This window comes from Antennarius striatus, chromosome 21, assembly GCF_040054535.1.
Source record: "Antennarius striatus isolate MH-2024 chromosome 21, ASM4005453v1, whole genome shotgun sequence".
Lineage (NCBI taxonomy): Eukaryota > Metazoa > Chordata > Actinopteri > Lophiiformes > Antennariidae > Antennarius > Antennarius striatus.
Window position 1 is genome coordinate 15,340,210 of NC_090796.1, and position 16,204 is coordinate 15,356,413.

Sequence of the window (16,204 nt, forward strand, 5' to 3'; positions counted from 1 at the left end):
ATCCATAATTCAGTTATTAACCTGAACTAGTTTCATTAAACTCTGTTGAGTTTATGTGTAACTGAGTTTTAAAAAGGCCTCATCTCATGTTGAAGAAAAAAAAAAGATCTCCTCCTAAACCTAAGATCCCACCCCTCCACCCGCTTACTAGGTAATCCATCAGGTCTTTATGTGTAATTGACAAGTTTAAAAAAAATTATAAATTTTTAATCTGGATCCACTCCGAAATCTATCTTGAAATAATCCTGCTTCATCGGTAATGAAGCCGGTCGTCTTAAAAACATGTTTTTAACATGTTTTCATTTGAATTCCAGGATAAAAAAAGGCGATTTCATCACGCCATCGTCATAATCTGAGCTAATCCTGCAGATGTCACTGTGTGCATATGTTGTCTTTGTGCAGCGAGGGATTGGAATCCAGCGGGTTCGAGGTTCTGGAGGTGTAAAAGACTGAACGGCAGATTTCATCAGCGGGATGACGGCCTGGGAAAACTTTGGCAACCAGGATTGTTCTTGGCCAGACTCATCGAGACGCGACCACGCAGACACTGAACCAACAGCTCTGGAATCCTCTGGAGCAGAGGAAGGATGGGGGGTTGGGTTGAGGAGTTTTGACTTTCAGGTACATTTTTTTGGGGGGGGGGGGGGTTGGTGGGGTTACTGGTCTGGACTGGACTTTCTTTCCTCTCTGCAGCTCCTTGGGTGAATCTCAGGAAAGACCTCCAATGTGGAGCAGGTGTGGTCACCCCCCCCCCATACACACACACACACACACACACACACACACACTGAGACTGGATGATGATCCAGATCTGTGCATTAATAAGCGATGGAAACCAACCGCAGCATTAAGAGATGGAAACCATTAACTGCCTTGTAAGACGTTTTATGCCCTTTTTCCATCCTCACTGTTTTGTGTTTGTTTCTACAAGCCAGGATGACATTCCACGTTATAGCAGCATTTAATTAGAAGCCTTGTTCCCCCCCCCTCTTCTTAATAAATAGCTCCTCTAGCAGCATGTGGTCGTCCACACGCCAAACAATCCTTACGACACCGCTCGCATTAGAACAATCCGTCCTCCGTGTGGGAAAGCCTAGTCCTTGTCAGGAATGGGATTTATGGAGCTATAAATAAATGACTAACCATACTTCAGAGGCGCGCTGCAGCAGATGAATTTACATGCATTAAAATCAGACACTGTAATCTGCCGAGCGGCGGTTTGTCCACTTCAGGGTGGAGCTGCAGAGAACTTCTTCCAGTGTTTCCAGGACTTCCAGGATGCCTCGGCGTGCGCTATGATGTGGTCTGGGCCTCGCCGACGCGCTGAGAAAATATGTAACTTCTCATCTCCGAGATGCAAAGCAGCTGCACGTCTGCCCGGCGACAGGAGGAAGAGGAGCGTCTGCTCGGGTCGAGTCACACACCGGGAACCTGAAGAAGTTCTCATAACGGTGCTCTGGATGGAAAGTCCTGGTCCTGATTGTCCTGTTTTCACATATTTGTCATGTTTTGTGTCACAAATTGCAGCTAAAGGTGGAATTTCTTGCAGAACTGAGCTCCTGTTCGAGGTGATTTGGTCTAAAAGATGGAAATTTAAATCCATTTTCATGAAAACTCACATCTTCTTGCATGGATGATCTGCTTTGGGGCGTGAAAGCAGATCCCCCAAGTGGAATATTTAAATGTAATAGGAGATAAATGACAGCTCGGTGTGTCGCCTGTTGTCCGATTGGACCAAAGGTTAGGAGATTCCTGTAAACCGCTGTGAGTCACAGACAAGCTCCCGATCCATGACGGTGAAAAGATACGGATCGCAGAAACGTTTCTACACCACAAGAGGTTGAGAGGTCAGAGAATGAGTCACAGTTAAGTTTTGTGTTGCAGTACAAGTTATGATTTAATGTAATCCAGTTCAATCCGGTTCATCTTGGGGTAGACGGTTCCTTTGAGGCCTCTGATTGTTCTGATCGGAACCAGAACCTCCAAAAAAACCAAACTCATTCCTACAGATAAAACAGAGACAAATAAAGATGTCTGGATTCTTTCTGTGTGACCTTGACCCGGTACCGACCGACCCACGGACCGGTACTGGTCCATGACCCGGGGGTTGGGGACCACTGTGCTAGACGACACTTTTCATTACCTTGCTCTGTGAAGCGTGTAGTGTCGTCTTTCACACGTTCTTGTTTGAAGAACATCCTCCCGGTTCCGATCCGTCCCGTCCTCGAGGTCTGACGGCTCCGAGGTGTCCGTCCCGGGGGGAACAAAGAGGACGGCGGCGGACCCCGGGCCCCCCTGGCTTGCAGAGGGAAGCTTTTCACATCAACTTCATTACATCCCCTCTCGCTGCTTCACCACTCAAAGCTGCTCTTTGTCTGCCGTAATCTAGGAATCCTTCAGAACCGCTAGCTTGAGTTTCACGTTGGGGACTATCTCAATGAGTCTGGAAGGGATTTCAAAGGCCAGGGGCCGCTATATCATCCGAGCGTGGTCTTCATGTCCCGGGCTTATCTCCACCCGGAGTCAAGTTGGCCACATGCTGCAACTGAACCCCTCTCCAAGACCCCATGTGGTTTAAACCAACTTAGAGGTTCTAAAACTGTTCTGTAGATTTACAGTCAGTAGCAAAGGTACCAACTATTGATCAGCTGTTCACCACCAAATCACCTAAATGTTCCTCTTCCCGATGATCCAACCCTCAAAGACCAGCATCTCTAGTTCTTCCTAGACCCGTCAGCTGCTAACGTGATGCCGACCCAGAATGTGAGAAATCTTAGCCCATTCCTCAGACAAAGGTCTCCAGTCTTGGAATACTCTACGGACTCCAGTCAGGTGATTGTGAGGGCCTGTAGAACTTCTTCTGGAACCAGGTCTTGGTGGACTCTGGGGTCTGCTGGGGATCTTCATCCTGTGACGTCTAAAGCTTCATCTTCCTCACCGATGGAGACATCTTCTTCTAGGATTTGAGCCCTGATGTAGACGAAGGCCAAAACAGAAGAACTTATTTTTACTCAGCTGAAAGTTGTCTCAGTATCTGAACGACACCCGACCTGTTGACGATGACTACGTTTGAGGATGAGTCATTTAGACGTCAGGGAACAAAGACCTTTGTGTTTCTATTTAAATTTTTATCATACAATCTGTTTCTGTAAACAAGTGATAGACACTTTTTCAAAATAAACCAGTTACACAACGAGGTTTTAATAGTTCTGCTTCCATAGAGACGAGGAAACGAGCGCATGAAAGAGGCGCTTCAATCTTGACTGCTTGGTTTCCCTTTACAATAATCCAGGATAGACCGTGGTGTGATAAAATCCTAACAACTTCCGAACTCCCGAAGATAAGCCTGCCATGCACTTAGAAGACGGGAAGCGATCCGGGATATCAGCCTTTCAAAGCAGGCCAGCAAAGCCAAGTGAGCTTCACTGATGTGCCGGCCGGTGGCTTTTAATCCCCACGCAGGCCTCCGCTGTTGAGAGAGCGAGGATATTTTTAATTAAGACCTTACCTGTCCAAATCAAAAGGCAACTCAGATTAGTCTTTTTGATCCGCCTGAGCCCTTTATTACTCCATAAGGAGTATTTTAAGATTCCAACAATGGATCATCTGTTTAAACCTCTGCTCATGACCTGCCCTGCTCTCCGAGGCTGGCAGTGACACAAGACAAAGGGGCTGTCCGGATACATGAGCGGAGTCTTAGCGGAGCGTATCTGGAGCAGGAGATGATGCCGAGATAAGGAGGAGAAGGACAGGAAGCCAAGGAGGGACCAGACAATTATTTGGCTCCGTCACACGGCGTGGTTTTATTGGAAATCCTCCACCAATCTGAATCCTTCACACAGATGGATCAGTTTAACGAACAAATGATACCAAAAGCAGCCCGTTAGATCCACTAGGGTTATTTATTTGAGCTTTAGCAGAGACTAAGAGGCACAGAGGGCGATGCATCGTCTCTATGAAGAGTCCCATGTTAAATTAGGAGCACATGTTGTTATTGCAACCAGGTTGGAAATGGATTCTGTCAAACTTAAAAAAGTTTTTCACTATTAGTGACCTCTTTTTCTTTATTTTCTTCGTTACACCACCGTCTAGATGTTGCAGCGGCGTGACATCAAAATCACGCCGCTGCACTGAAAATCACGGTAACAAAAAGAGGAAACTAGCCCTTGGTGGAATTAAATTGTCTGCAGCAGCTAGCATTTAGCGGATAACTCCTAGAAGAAGAAGAATTTCCTTCTCCTCCAACGTAAATGACTGTTTTTTTAAGCCAGCACGCTATTTAAATTCTGATTGTTCAGCGTTAATAACATCAAGTGACCTAAGGAGGGCGCTAATGTGTGACGTGGACATTTAACATCGTTAACATCGTAGAATGGGCGTCACAAATCAATAAAAACAACTAGACATTTAAATGTTTTTAGGCAACATGGTGCAAACGTTAACAAATAAAAAGACACATTTACAGCTTTAAAGTGAAATTAAATCTAGTTAGTACCTGTAACGCGACTCATGGAAGTAAATGTAGGGAGAAACAGGTACAAGAGCAAAATAGACATGAAGTTATAAACAGCACATCGTCTCAAAGACTCAAACTCCTGTCAGGTCTGAAAAATTAAGTAAGTTTTCACCGAAGTGAAAGTTCAGTCTTGATTTAAACTGATTTTAAAAGAGGTGATTTTCATCTATTTTTACAAGCAAAAATATAAAACAACACTTGTCCAAACAACCTTATAATCATTTCTACACGAAAAGAATAAAATCTAACTATAAAAAGACAAATACTTATTATAGAAACTGACTGAATTTTCATTTCTGTGTGAAAACGGTATTTTGACAATAACAGATTTCCTATTTACACGTCTTAAAAATGTCAAACCTCAAATCCAACTGATGACGGCTGTCTGGAAGGAAAAGGATGGAAAATCATTAGGTGACAATCATGATACACTAGAAAATGATTAGCTGACAACACAGTGGAAATTCTCTCCTGCGTAAGACTTAAATCTTTTCTCATTCTAGACAATATTTTTAGAGTTAGTAACTTTGAATTCTACCATTGATGAAACTAAAACAGGAGCTTACATTTACTAACGTCACCCGTGAGATTTAAAAAAAACCCCAAAAACAAACAATAGTAGAAGTGAAGAAAAACCGAGGCATGAAAGTCTTTTATTGTGAAAGCCACGGCGCCGTCCTGGAGCGATCCCAGCTTCCTCCTTCAGATGAACTCCCCTCGAAAGGGCAGCGACCCGACGCGCTGCTGCTGCCAGCGGCGGCGCAGTCTGGCCAGCGGCGAGTCCCTCGGGTTCTCGAACTCAGAGAAGCCCAGCTGGTTGAGGAGGTCGTAAACTCCAGCTCTGGCGGCGACCTGACACAGAGACGGGAATCGTTAACGGGTTTCCACCAATAGGGTTGGTCGGTTTATCAGCGTGATGACAAAAAAAAACAACAACAACTACTGCAGGAACAAATTGTTCTGGCTTTGATTGTTTATCCCAAGAAAGGCTGTCAGATAAAACTTTAAAATCTGCTTGGCGCACCTGAATTTCTTGACTTTGCCTGATAGTGTTGGACAAAACATTTCCCAGAATTTTCTTCTACAACATTACAAAACAGACTAATAAATTATAACCCCATGGCGGCGGAGGGATGACATAATTGTTATGTTACCTTCACTGCTTTTGAATTTCATAAAGCTACCAGCGATTAAATAAAAATTTAATTAAATTGTCAATTGACAAGGCCGAGCCAATTTTTCACTTCATCAAACAAATTCTAGATGAATACCTTGCATTGATTTGTTCGGCCTCAACATTTGGTGAAATTTCTTTAGTAACCTCTTGAGGTGAATTAACGCAGCTCATCGTTAAACATGGCGACCTTGAGTCAGAACCCATTTCTACTTTTAAGTGGCAAACCATCAGTTTAGTGCTGGGGGCCGTCAGGAGTCACAGGTTCATTAGGTGGTGGACCAGAAGCAGAGATGGAGGTTAAGTAGAAAAACTCTTCTATTGAAGTTCAGTAATGGGACAAAGTACATCAGCCAGCCTGAGTCATTATGAGGACGGCGAAGGTCATGGCGGGACGGAGGCCGGCGGGTCAGCTGAGTCACCGTCGTCCTCAAGATTGAACCCCCACTATGAAAACCACAGTTTGCCCTGTCTCATCTGCAGCTGGGAAGTTATTACTTTTTAGACCCGCAATAAGAAAGAGGCAACTGAAAACAAGACGGAGACCTGTTTTCTGTTTTATATTAAAATATATAATTTAATTGTATGACATCTTAATTCATATAAACCAAATATTATTATCCTGGATTAATGACGTAAGACGAGGTTTACCTACATTTAAATATAAAATAACTAGCCGGAGGCTCGAGCCGGTGGTCATGTTCCTGAGGCTGCGCTTTTAAAAAATGCCGCATCAGGTTGAAGGCTGAGGAGGACATACTGGAACAATGAACACGAATAATAGTATCGACATATCTCCTTCACCGACGGTGATTATAGCTCAGCCGGCCAGCTTTGTGCAGAAATAAACACAAGGCACCGCAGAGCGTGCTCTGCATTACCGACTTGCTGACTGTGCAAAATGAAATCGTACAATCGTATCATGTGACGCCGGGTCCTCTGGCTCGTCCTTCCCGTCAGCCGTCTCACGCATCGAACGGCGTCTCGAGACGTCCGTGTTTGTTTGTGATGCTCTCCTGGACCCACCACCCTCAGCTGAAGGAGGTTACTGCATCGGAAGGAATGAGTGGGTCCGTTAGTCAGCGCCTGGACTCCCAGGGGCACGATTGAGTTTGAGATGTTGGCCAGGGTTAGATTCATCCACTCTGCAGACCAGTTGTCTAAACAGGTGATGAGTGGGAGGAGCCGAGAGGAGAACTCGGCGGTGTCAAGACTTCCCAGAAGACAATGGGAAAAATCCTGTGATGCAGTGAAAACATTTGCCCCCCCCCCCCCCCCCAAAGAGGACACCATTTGTAGTGGGACTGGTTTTAATCAGCCTGGTAAAGGCGAGACGGTGGCGCCTCCTTGTCCTGAGATCTAGAGGGAGGAATGGCATAGTTAGGGACCCCATTTTTAAAAAGGTCTCCGTTCGCAGAGGTGAGGTCAGAGCATCCATCACCGTGACAACAGGGACGTCCATCAGATGCCTGAAGCTTATCCAACTGATTTAAAACGCCTGAAAAGACGCCACGCCGTCCACCAACTGATGTTTATTACCTCCCCCAGCATCACGCCTTCACCTGAGTCTGTTTCTTGTTAGCAAGATACCATGAAATGCACAAATGTTGGTGCCAGGATGGGGCCAGATGACCCAAGGAATGACCCAGGAATGTTTTCCCCCCTACCTCTGCAAGCTACATCTTTTTCTACTAAACTAATTTCTACAAAATGCACATCTTACGAGATCTTACGGATCACGACAGACCTCTGGGGGGTAAATTTCCTCTTTTTTGCCATTTTCTGTCTCCCCAGGGTGACAGCGAGCTGATCCATCAGAGACATCTTTCATGCCCTGTTTAAGAGATCAGAAACGGCAATACTCATTCAGTGACGGGGGCAAACGGGGTGGATCAAGGTGGGTGAGAAGGCGCTGGTCTTTCCCACAGTCGGATATCTCAAAGGCTGCACATACCGGCCTCCCCGGCGACAGGGAGGCCTCTGTGCCACACGTCCAAACAGCGGGAGTGACTGATAGACTACCTCTCCTGCAGGAATCCACGGCATGCGCCACACACAAGTCTCGTCATTGTACAAAAGGGCCACGTTTTGGATTAGCAAACATGGATTTCGATCCCAATGACTCCTGTGATGTTGCTGTTCTGATCTCACCCTACGGACGCCAGGCGGCTCACGACGCGTGGGACAATATTTGTGCAACGCGGCAGGAACGAGCCGTCGACTCCCGACACGTGATGTCGCAATTGGAATTTTTGATCCCGCAGTGAAAGGGATGAAACGCCTCAGGGTTCGAACGATCCGACTGGGCAGTTATTAGTCCGTGAACGGGCGCAAAATGCAGGAGGCGCTCAGTGCTGGTTGTGTAACCGTGGCTTCGAATGCATGACCAGAGATGGGAGTTGAGCCCTGACTGCCTTTGGCGGGGCAGATTGTCATTAATGATCCTGCCACGGTCACTGGCGATCGGCTAATGATTGTTCCTGTGGGCCGGTCGGGTCAGATTGGTTGGATCGCTGCCAGGAACAGCTGCCAACAGTGTCAACTGTAGGCTGGATAAATGGCAGGGAGGGCATCCAGCATAAAAAACTTTTCCAAACAAATATGAGCATTCATCTAAAAAAGTATAACACTGAGGACAACTTGAAAGGAAGTTTTATTTTTAATTTCTGCACAAAGGTGATCGGTAGAATAAGAAAAGAGTGTTGGTGGGATGTTAGGTAGACGTTTTTTCTCCGAGATACCTTCAAACCTGCTGGGTTTTTTGTTCGCAGCTTCGTTGTCCCTGAAATCCGTATCTCACGGAGTCGCACAACCCTCAGATAAATGCTTGACAGCGTCTTTTCCGAATGGCTTCCTGCCAACAAACAGGTTGTCAATCTAAAGTCGACCTGAATGGATGTCAATCTAGAGAAAACGAAGTTTGCATATCGCCAAAAGTTTTAACAGCCCTTTCTGTCATCATGTCCACTTAGGTGTGTATTACATATGTATTTTCCCAGCATGTCTCCACCTATTCTGATTAAGCAGGTCGGAGAATCAAATGTGCCACTGAAATTGCAGAGCAGGATAAAAACCAGCAGGAAATAAGGGAACAACATTAGATTAGCAATTTATCTCTTTAGATCGCACGACATGCGGCGCAATGACTCACTTTTCTATGAGAAGCAAATTGCGGCATTGTTTTTGAGGGGATGTGGACGAACCCTATCCTGCTCCACTCCAGGGTAACCCTGTTTGCCCTCTTAGCCGGGGCAAATATAAAGTGTATCTACCCCGGAACTGGACCAAACTCAACCGTCGCGAAAATTTGGAGCGGTTTTTGCTCAGTCTGAAGAAAGGAGGTACAAAAAGAAATGAATACCAGCAAAAAGCAGCGGGCGACCTCCGTGATAGAAGACAGACATGTGGAGTAATGACACATGTTTTCAGCTGCAGCGTTCCCTTTTTCCTGTTTGCATGCCTGCATTTTCTCATGGCATAACTGGGCCATTAGAGTCACTCCAGTGCACCACATATATTTGCTATTCATAACAAGAAGAATATGCCCCGAACGACCCCGAATATTTCTCTGAAGATTGTTTTCACAGCTATTGTCCTGTCTTTTTTTGGAATCCCGCGCATTCCGCTTGAATAAGGACAAAGATTTTCATCCAGCGGTTTTAAAAACATTTCAGGCAGACAGACGAGTTCCTGACCTCAAAGACATGAAACTAGATAATGCAGATTTGCCATTAATGTCGACTTTCACTTCTCCCTCTCTGCACATGCACATCGGTTTCACGTATTGCGACATACATCTAATTGCAGCGTCTGCGACTTAAAGACGACTCATTTGTTTGGAATGCACATAAATTCTTGCCTTTACCGTAGGGGCACAGCTGGACAAACGATTAACGCACCGACAACAACGCTGAGCCCAGACTTTATGAAGTCCAGCATGTGAAGGAACAGGAAACAATAGAACCAGAACCAGCTTGTAAATTCCAGGAGGGGAGTCCAAATGAAACTCACATAATCAGTTCACAATGTGCACCAAGTGACAAAAGTGTTGCTCCAACTTTTTCTTCCAAGTCGCTGACTCCAATTAAAAATCTGTTCCCGCGCCATGAATTTAAGGTCATGTGTGAATTAGCCCCAAAAACCACCCGTGGTGTTTTTTTTACCCTTCTCTGCTGCCTGAAGGCAAAGTTCAACTTTATTCCAACGATGCTTTGGACCACAGGAACTTTCCCCAGACACCAGGAACCTTAAATTTCATTTACCCACTAAAAAAAGTTCAATTTCAACTATTTAATTCTCATTCCAGCTTTATCTACACAACACATATGGTGGAATGTGTTTCTACTGATAAAATAAATAGACCATAAAAACATCCCTGCTCACAGAAGCAGTTCTTTCAGGAACAGGAAATACCGGTGCTTTGGCAGGGGTTGGCGGATGCTTCCAGCACCGAAAATATGAAATGTATATGATACAAGTACCTGTTCCATCCAGGTGGTGAAGGAGCGCTGCCAGGAGTTCTTCTTCTCCAGGTGCAGGTAGGTGTTGAAGAGGATGAGGTACATGTAGCGCTCCAGGTACTGCAGGCTCCTCAGCAGCAGCTGCTGGCACTCCTGCTCCGTCTTCCCACTTTTAATCTGAGGTCAGAGGGAGATCAAGATTTACTGGTGGCCACAACTTATCATCTTACAATCTTAATTTTATATGTTGCATATTTAAATATTAAATCCCACAGTAATTCCTGCATTGAAAGCCCACGGGGTCAACGCTCTTCTCAGGTTTGAAGGCATTTATCAAAAAATGAAAGGATGATACAGAACAAAGTTCAATAACGGGTACATTTACCAAGAAATATAAATCAAACACCTCCTTTACCAATGAAAAAATAAGAAATGTTCAATACAGTTTAAATATATGTAAGAATCACTGAGAAAAATCAAACATACAAATCCACCAATCCACACATGGGAAGGAGGAAGATGGCCGGGGTCAACCCTGTTGAGAATGGAAGGCTGATGATGAAGTTAGGATTTAAATCTAATTAATCTAATAAATTTAGAGACTTAAATTATTAAATCCTGGGTGAGGATTTAATAAATGAACTGTAAACATAACGGTTCAAAAGTTGCATCATCAAACTGGAATTAATATAACAGACCTGTTATAGAATAGAATACAATAATAGAATAAATAGATTTCTCATACATCACTAATAATTGCTCTGTAGTACAGTAGTTTGTTTTCTTTATGACACGAGTTGTGAACAGGACGATCAATTTAATCGGGGTTGTTTCTGGCTTATATAACGTTCTCATTCCGCCGTGCTTCTCCGATGACCCCCACCTCCACCCCCGCCTGCATGGACATAATTTCCTCTGAGTGCCAACATAATATTGTTAATTTTAGTCTCCCTCGGGCCATCGACTGAACAGAGGTTCTGTGTCCTCCGAAGGCCAGGCAGGGGTCACGCGTGATGCGTTCAAACGTCACGTCACAATGGAAATGAAATCAGACGTTCAGAAGAGTGTGGTTTTGTCCTCCAACACACTGTGATTGAACTTAAGAAACAAGTTTTATGTCGCTAGGAGGAAAAAATCCATTTAGAAGAGGAAACAAAGAGTAGAATGAGGATGAATTGATCTACAAGGCGGCTTTCAAATAAAGTAAAGGAGACGACCTTCAATATAAACCTATTGAATCACAGTTATATTCAGCTAATTTGTCCATGTGAGCACAAATACAACTGTTAATATCTGGTTATGGAGAACAAGCTGGACCAGAAACCACAAGGCTGAGCTGGAAGATGCTAAAATGATTAAAAGAAGACAAAGCAGCAGTGAATTTTGTAAAAAGCTGCATTCAAGATCTCGAGATTTTGGTGATGTGGATGTGGAGGATGAGGGGGGTTGGAGATGCGACGCATCTTCCATGAAGCAGTTGAAGCGAATCAGATGATTATCTCTGAAATGTTAGACGCTGTATGGAATGAAACCGCGGAGCGAGGAGAAGACACTTTAGATGGCGGTGGTTTAAACCCGGCCAGCTGTCCTCCACTGGACACCCAGCTGTTGTACGTCACATCTAACCCACTATCAACCAGCACCATAATGCACTTAAGAAGGGCTTTCTCAGGATAATTACTAAACGATTTTATTTTTCGAAGCAGAAGCCTGTGGTCTCAAACACCAGAGCTTTGCAATTACCCCAAGTATGAGGTGCTCCCATAATTCCCTTGATTGCTATTCAAGATGCAAGATAATAGTCCTCTAAGAGGTAACGTCACCGTTTGCAGATGGCAGAAGGGGGAGGTTTCGCTTCCCATCGAGCTATGAGGGTTTAAGTTCTGCAAAAGTCCAACTTAGCAACTAAACAAAAGCCGTGCAACAACACGATGACGCACACGCCGCTTCTCACGCGGCGAATCCGATGATTGCTCCTCAGTTACCGGGCCGTGATTGGCGTTGATGTGGATGGGCGAGATGTGTCAAGAGGTTGCTATATTTTATTTCTTTTTTCTTCCTCCGCCTTCTCGTTTCTGATTGAGCGACGAGGAGGAGTCGGAGCCGGAAGCGTCTGCCATCCAGCTGTGCGAAGCGCGAGGCGTGTTTTTGGAACTGGATAACGTGTCAACTTGGGTCAAGAGACGTACCGAACGGAGACGAGGTGCAGTCGGCGCCCCGAGCGCCGAAGTGGCTGAGAGCTCTGGAGCTGCAGCAGCCTTGAACGTTCCTGATGGAAAAAACAGAGTTCAAATGTTATCTTCTCATAAAGCCGAGCGCGAGGCGAGGTGGGGGTTGCACGCGGAGGTATGTGGGCTAAGGCTGAGGGTAATTTGAAATGAGCACGCTGCACCATATTATGATCATTCCAGAGAGCCGAATGACGCAACAGAGAGAGAGGAAGGGGGGAGGGGGGGAATGAGCGGGGTTTCCTGTCCGTTCCCAAACAGCTGTGGTCGGATCCCGGTTTTCCGAGTATCTGCATCGGAGCGGAGAAACGAACACCTAGGCAAACAACGGACGTGCCGTCTGTGCGTCTGTCACCTCCCGTCAAGACGCTGGGAAAGAAAGAGGTCACATGTCCGATCACCCTGAGCGCCCTGCACCCCCAGGGGGCTCTCCAGCGTTTGATTTCTCAGCCTGGCGGATGTCTGAACACGAGCCGCCGGACCTCACGACGCTCGGATTGATTCGCACCCCATCTCCCATCGCCACGTCTGCATCGAAAGAATCGCGCGGTCGGATGGCTTCCACGGCGGCCATAGTGGTTAGCTCAGCAAGAAGGTCATGGGTCATACATGTTCCCTCTGTGTCAGAATGGGTTTTATCCAGTCCCCCCCCCACCCCCCAATCATCACGAAAAACATGCATACAGTGATCCCTCGTGACTCGCCGTTAATGCATTCCGTGAAAAACGAAATTCCGCTATATAGCGACAAACTTTATTTTATTATTTACGGTAATTTAAACGTTTATGAACCCTCCCTATACTGATATTAGACCAACTTCTATCTGTATTACCTTTTCCCACACTCTTATAGACTGTTTAAAGCACTTTAATACTAAAGAACAGCGTTTCTTTAATACACGGAAGTGTACACGCACAAATGCTGTCAGCCAATAGCATGCGCGTACGGTATCACGTGACTACCTACTAAAAATCCGCATTTAGTGAAGCCGTGCATCTTGAAGCGCAGATACGTGAGGAATTACTGTGTAAGGAAATTTAGGTTAAGTTGGCCCCAACAGAACTGACTCTCCATCTAACCTCGTAATTTCATTGTACGATTGTACGATGACAAATTAAGTTTCTTTCTTTTTGATTCTTCCAGTACGATCGCAGACATTGTTACAGAAAACAATGTCAGGGAAGATGTGGTGAGGAGACACCGCATTTCTTCCATTCCTCATAAAAAAAGAGACAGCCTTGAAGGCTTTGAATCCGCTGAGCAATAATTGTTTCCACTTCTCAGCATTTTTTTCAAACAAGAAAGGCGAGAAAACCATTTAAAACTTCGAGGTCTCAATCAACTGGTAAGCTTTTTTCTTTTTGTCTCATCTCGTGTGGCCTTTTCAGAATGAAAGGAGGCGACTTCTAGGTGCTGTTAAAGGTGGGAAGGCTGGAAAAAAAAGATTTTAAATATTTCCATTTTACTTTACGTTCATGCATACAAGAAAACCTTTACTTTTGTGTAAAATTCTTATAAAATGAAAGTTGGGAATAACGCCCACTTTAATGCCAGTCTCCAGCTAAGCTACGCTAATTATCATTGGGTTTCATTGACATTCTGTTTCTTAAGATATTGATTGATGAAAAGTCAAGCTTAGATTAATTTTTTTTAACAGGAAAAAACATAATTTGAGAAAATTTCATCAACGCGATTGATTTTAAGAGGATCTGTCCTCCAGCAATCATCAGTCCCAGAAAATACTAAACCATTGATGACGCAGGTAACGTAAACTTTATTTTCACAGTTCACTGCTTGACATATGGTGACAATTAACAGCTGATGGGGTTCCTGAGGTAAAAAGGCCAATCCATATTGGCCCGACCCGCCCAGGTTTGCACAAACAGCCATTCATGAGGTTCTGCAAGAACGCCTCCCGCCCAAATCCTAAACCAAACTCCAACCTGTTTCCAGCGGACAGGCTGCCCATACATGATGGCCGATCGCCCCAAAAAGTCCAGCATTCAGGCTGAAGCGTTCAGTAAACTTGTGTTTTCTGGAACGTCTTTTCCCTCCAGACGTTCTCGAGCATCAGGAAGGAAACACATGGATTTCTCCAGGTGTATTTAGGAATGATTGTCGTTGAATGATCGCTAATATTTGCTTATTGACAGGAAATCCTTCTATTTTCTACCGGGATGCGTTCAAGCAACCAACTCAAGCATGTTTCACTCCTACGAATTCCTTTTCCTGGAAGCTCCACCATTCGGATCTAAGCTATATATCATCTGGCTTGGAGCTGCGGAGCCGATTTTTACAGATCAAGACGACGCCTTGAAAGTTTAAAGTTATGTAGAAGAAAGTGAGATGAGGCGACGGAGATGCCTGCATGTTAATGGTTTATACAGATTCCAATCCTGCCATCTTTTTCCAGCGACTCAGCCACAAGACGCTGATTAAATCATGAAGTAAAGACGAGGTTTAGGAGATCTCTGCCTATCCAGGGCCCGAAGTTAAGGTGCAAACTTATAATCAGAATAAATTTAACCTTCTGTGAGTCTTAAAATAAGCAGGCGTCTGTAAACTGTTTACTGCGACAAAATCGACATCCAATACATCATGTGATTGGACCTTGGGCTGGACGGAGCCAAAGGAAGCTAAATCCCGACCTACCAATTGGTGATCTGACCTTGGTACAGCGACCAACGACTAACGGAACCATCTAATGTCTGGTTCCTCTGAAACTACTGTCAAACTTCAAACGGGACACAAGCCGTTCAGAATGAATCAGGCCAATCTGAACTAACAAAACCAGGTGGGGGACATTTATCTACAGGTAATCCAAACAGCGGGATTCGAGCCGTCTTTGTCGGATGTGAGCGCTAAGGCCCAGCCGATTGGTCGGCTGCAGGAGAGAACGTCTCCTCAGACAAAAGACGAGCAGAAAGCATCTCGTGTCTGGAGAGCAGAGATTACAGAAGCCGCAGGAGGAGACAGGGCTCATCAACTTAGCCTACAGAGAGACTGGAATATCTGCCCACACTAACCACACGCATTATGGTACATTCTGTACGTGAACATGCCTGGCAACGGATCCCATGGAGACTCCCACTGTGAATCAATCATTTACAGGCCCATTAAAATATCTTGTGCATGCAAACCCGACTTGGAGGCATTAAGACGGTCTGTCTGCGAGCTACGGATCATCGGACCTTGAGTTTTCGGGATCGGATCTACACTCTCGGCCTCGATAAGCCTTCCAGTTGCTTGTAAAATGAAAAGTAAACTGATTTCTTCGCTGCAAAGCTGATGCACGCCACCGTGTTTCGTCTGCAGCCGCAATCATATTACTTTTTAAGCAGCTATAATAACGACATAACGACGCGCTGCCATGAAATCCGGCGCAGACGCTGATGCATCGCGCAAGAATTTAAATGATTTCGCTTCAGCGTCAGCAACAGGCCAACGTTCCCCCCACCACCACCACCACCACCACCCCTCGTCTAAAACGCTCAACCATCAAAAAATCCTCAAGATCCAGATTCCTTCAGAGGTCACGGTTCGCAAAGTTCCTCCTCTCCAAAACAAACCGGTCGGGTAATCCATACGAGTAGAAAACAGCGAATAAAAGCGGTTTAATATTAAAACAGGAAGAAAATATGTCTGTGGGGTCTGCGGGCAGCGCCGCCGCGAACGCTGACTCAGCGTTCTCTGATAACTTCCAAGAAAAAGATGTCAGACGGATGAAGAAAAAAAAACTCCTTCCAGCTCAGACCTTCAGCTTAAGACGATCCAGAAACCGATACGGGTTCGTCGCTGGGGGCGTGACCCGGGACGTCGGACGCAA

The 16,204-nt window shown here is 45.2% G+C and overlaps 1 protein-coding gene across 6 annotated transcripts in view; it reads right to left on the reverse strand.

Moving 5' to 3' along the window:
* Positions 1 to 4,646: 4,646 nt before the first annotated feature.
* pald1a (phosphatase domain containing paladin 1a) overlaps positions 4,647 to 16,204 on the reverse strand; it is a 31,256-nt gene continuing 19,698 nt past the window's right edge. For all 6 annotated transcript variants that reach the window (XM_068305340.1, XM_068305339.1, XM_068305337.1 and 3 more), the window contains 2 exons: positions 10,172 to 10,327; positions 4,647 to 5,368 (listed from right to left, as the gene is read on the reverse strand). In XM_068305340.1, coding sequence (XP_068161441.1) covers positions 5,219 to 5,368; positions 10,172 to 10,327 — 306 coding nt within the window. In that variant the 3' untranslated portion in view covers positions 4,647 to 5,218. The remainder of the gene's footprint in view (positions 5,369 to 10,171; positions 10,328 to 16,204) is intronic.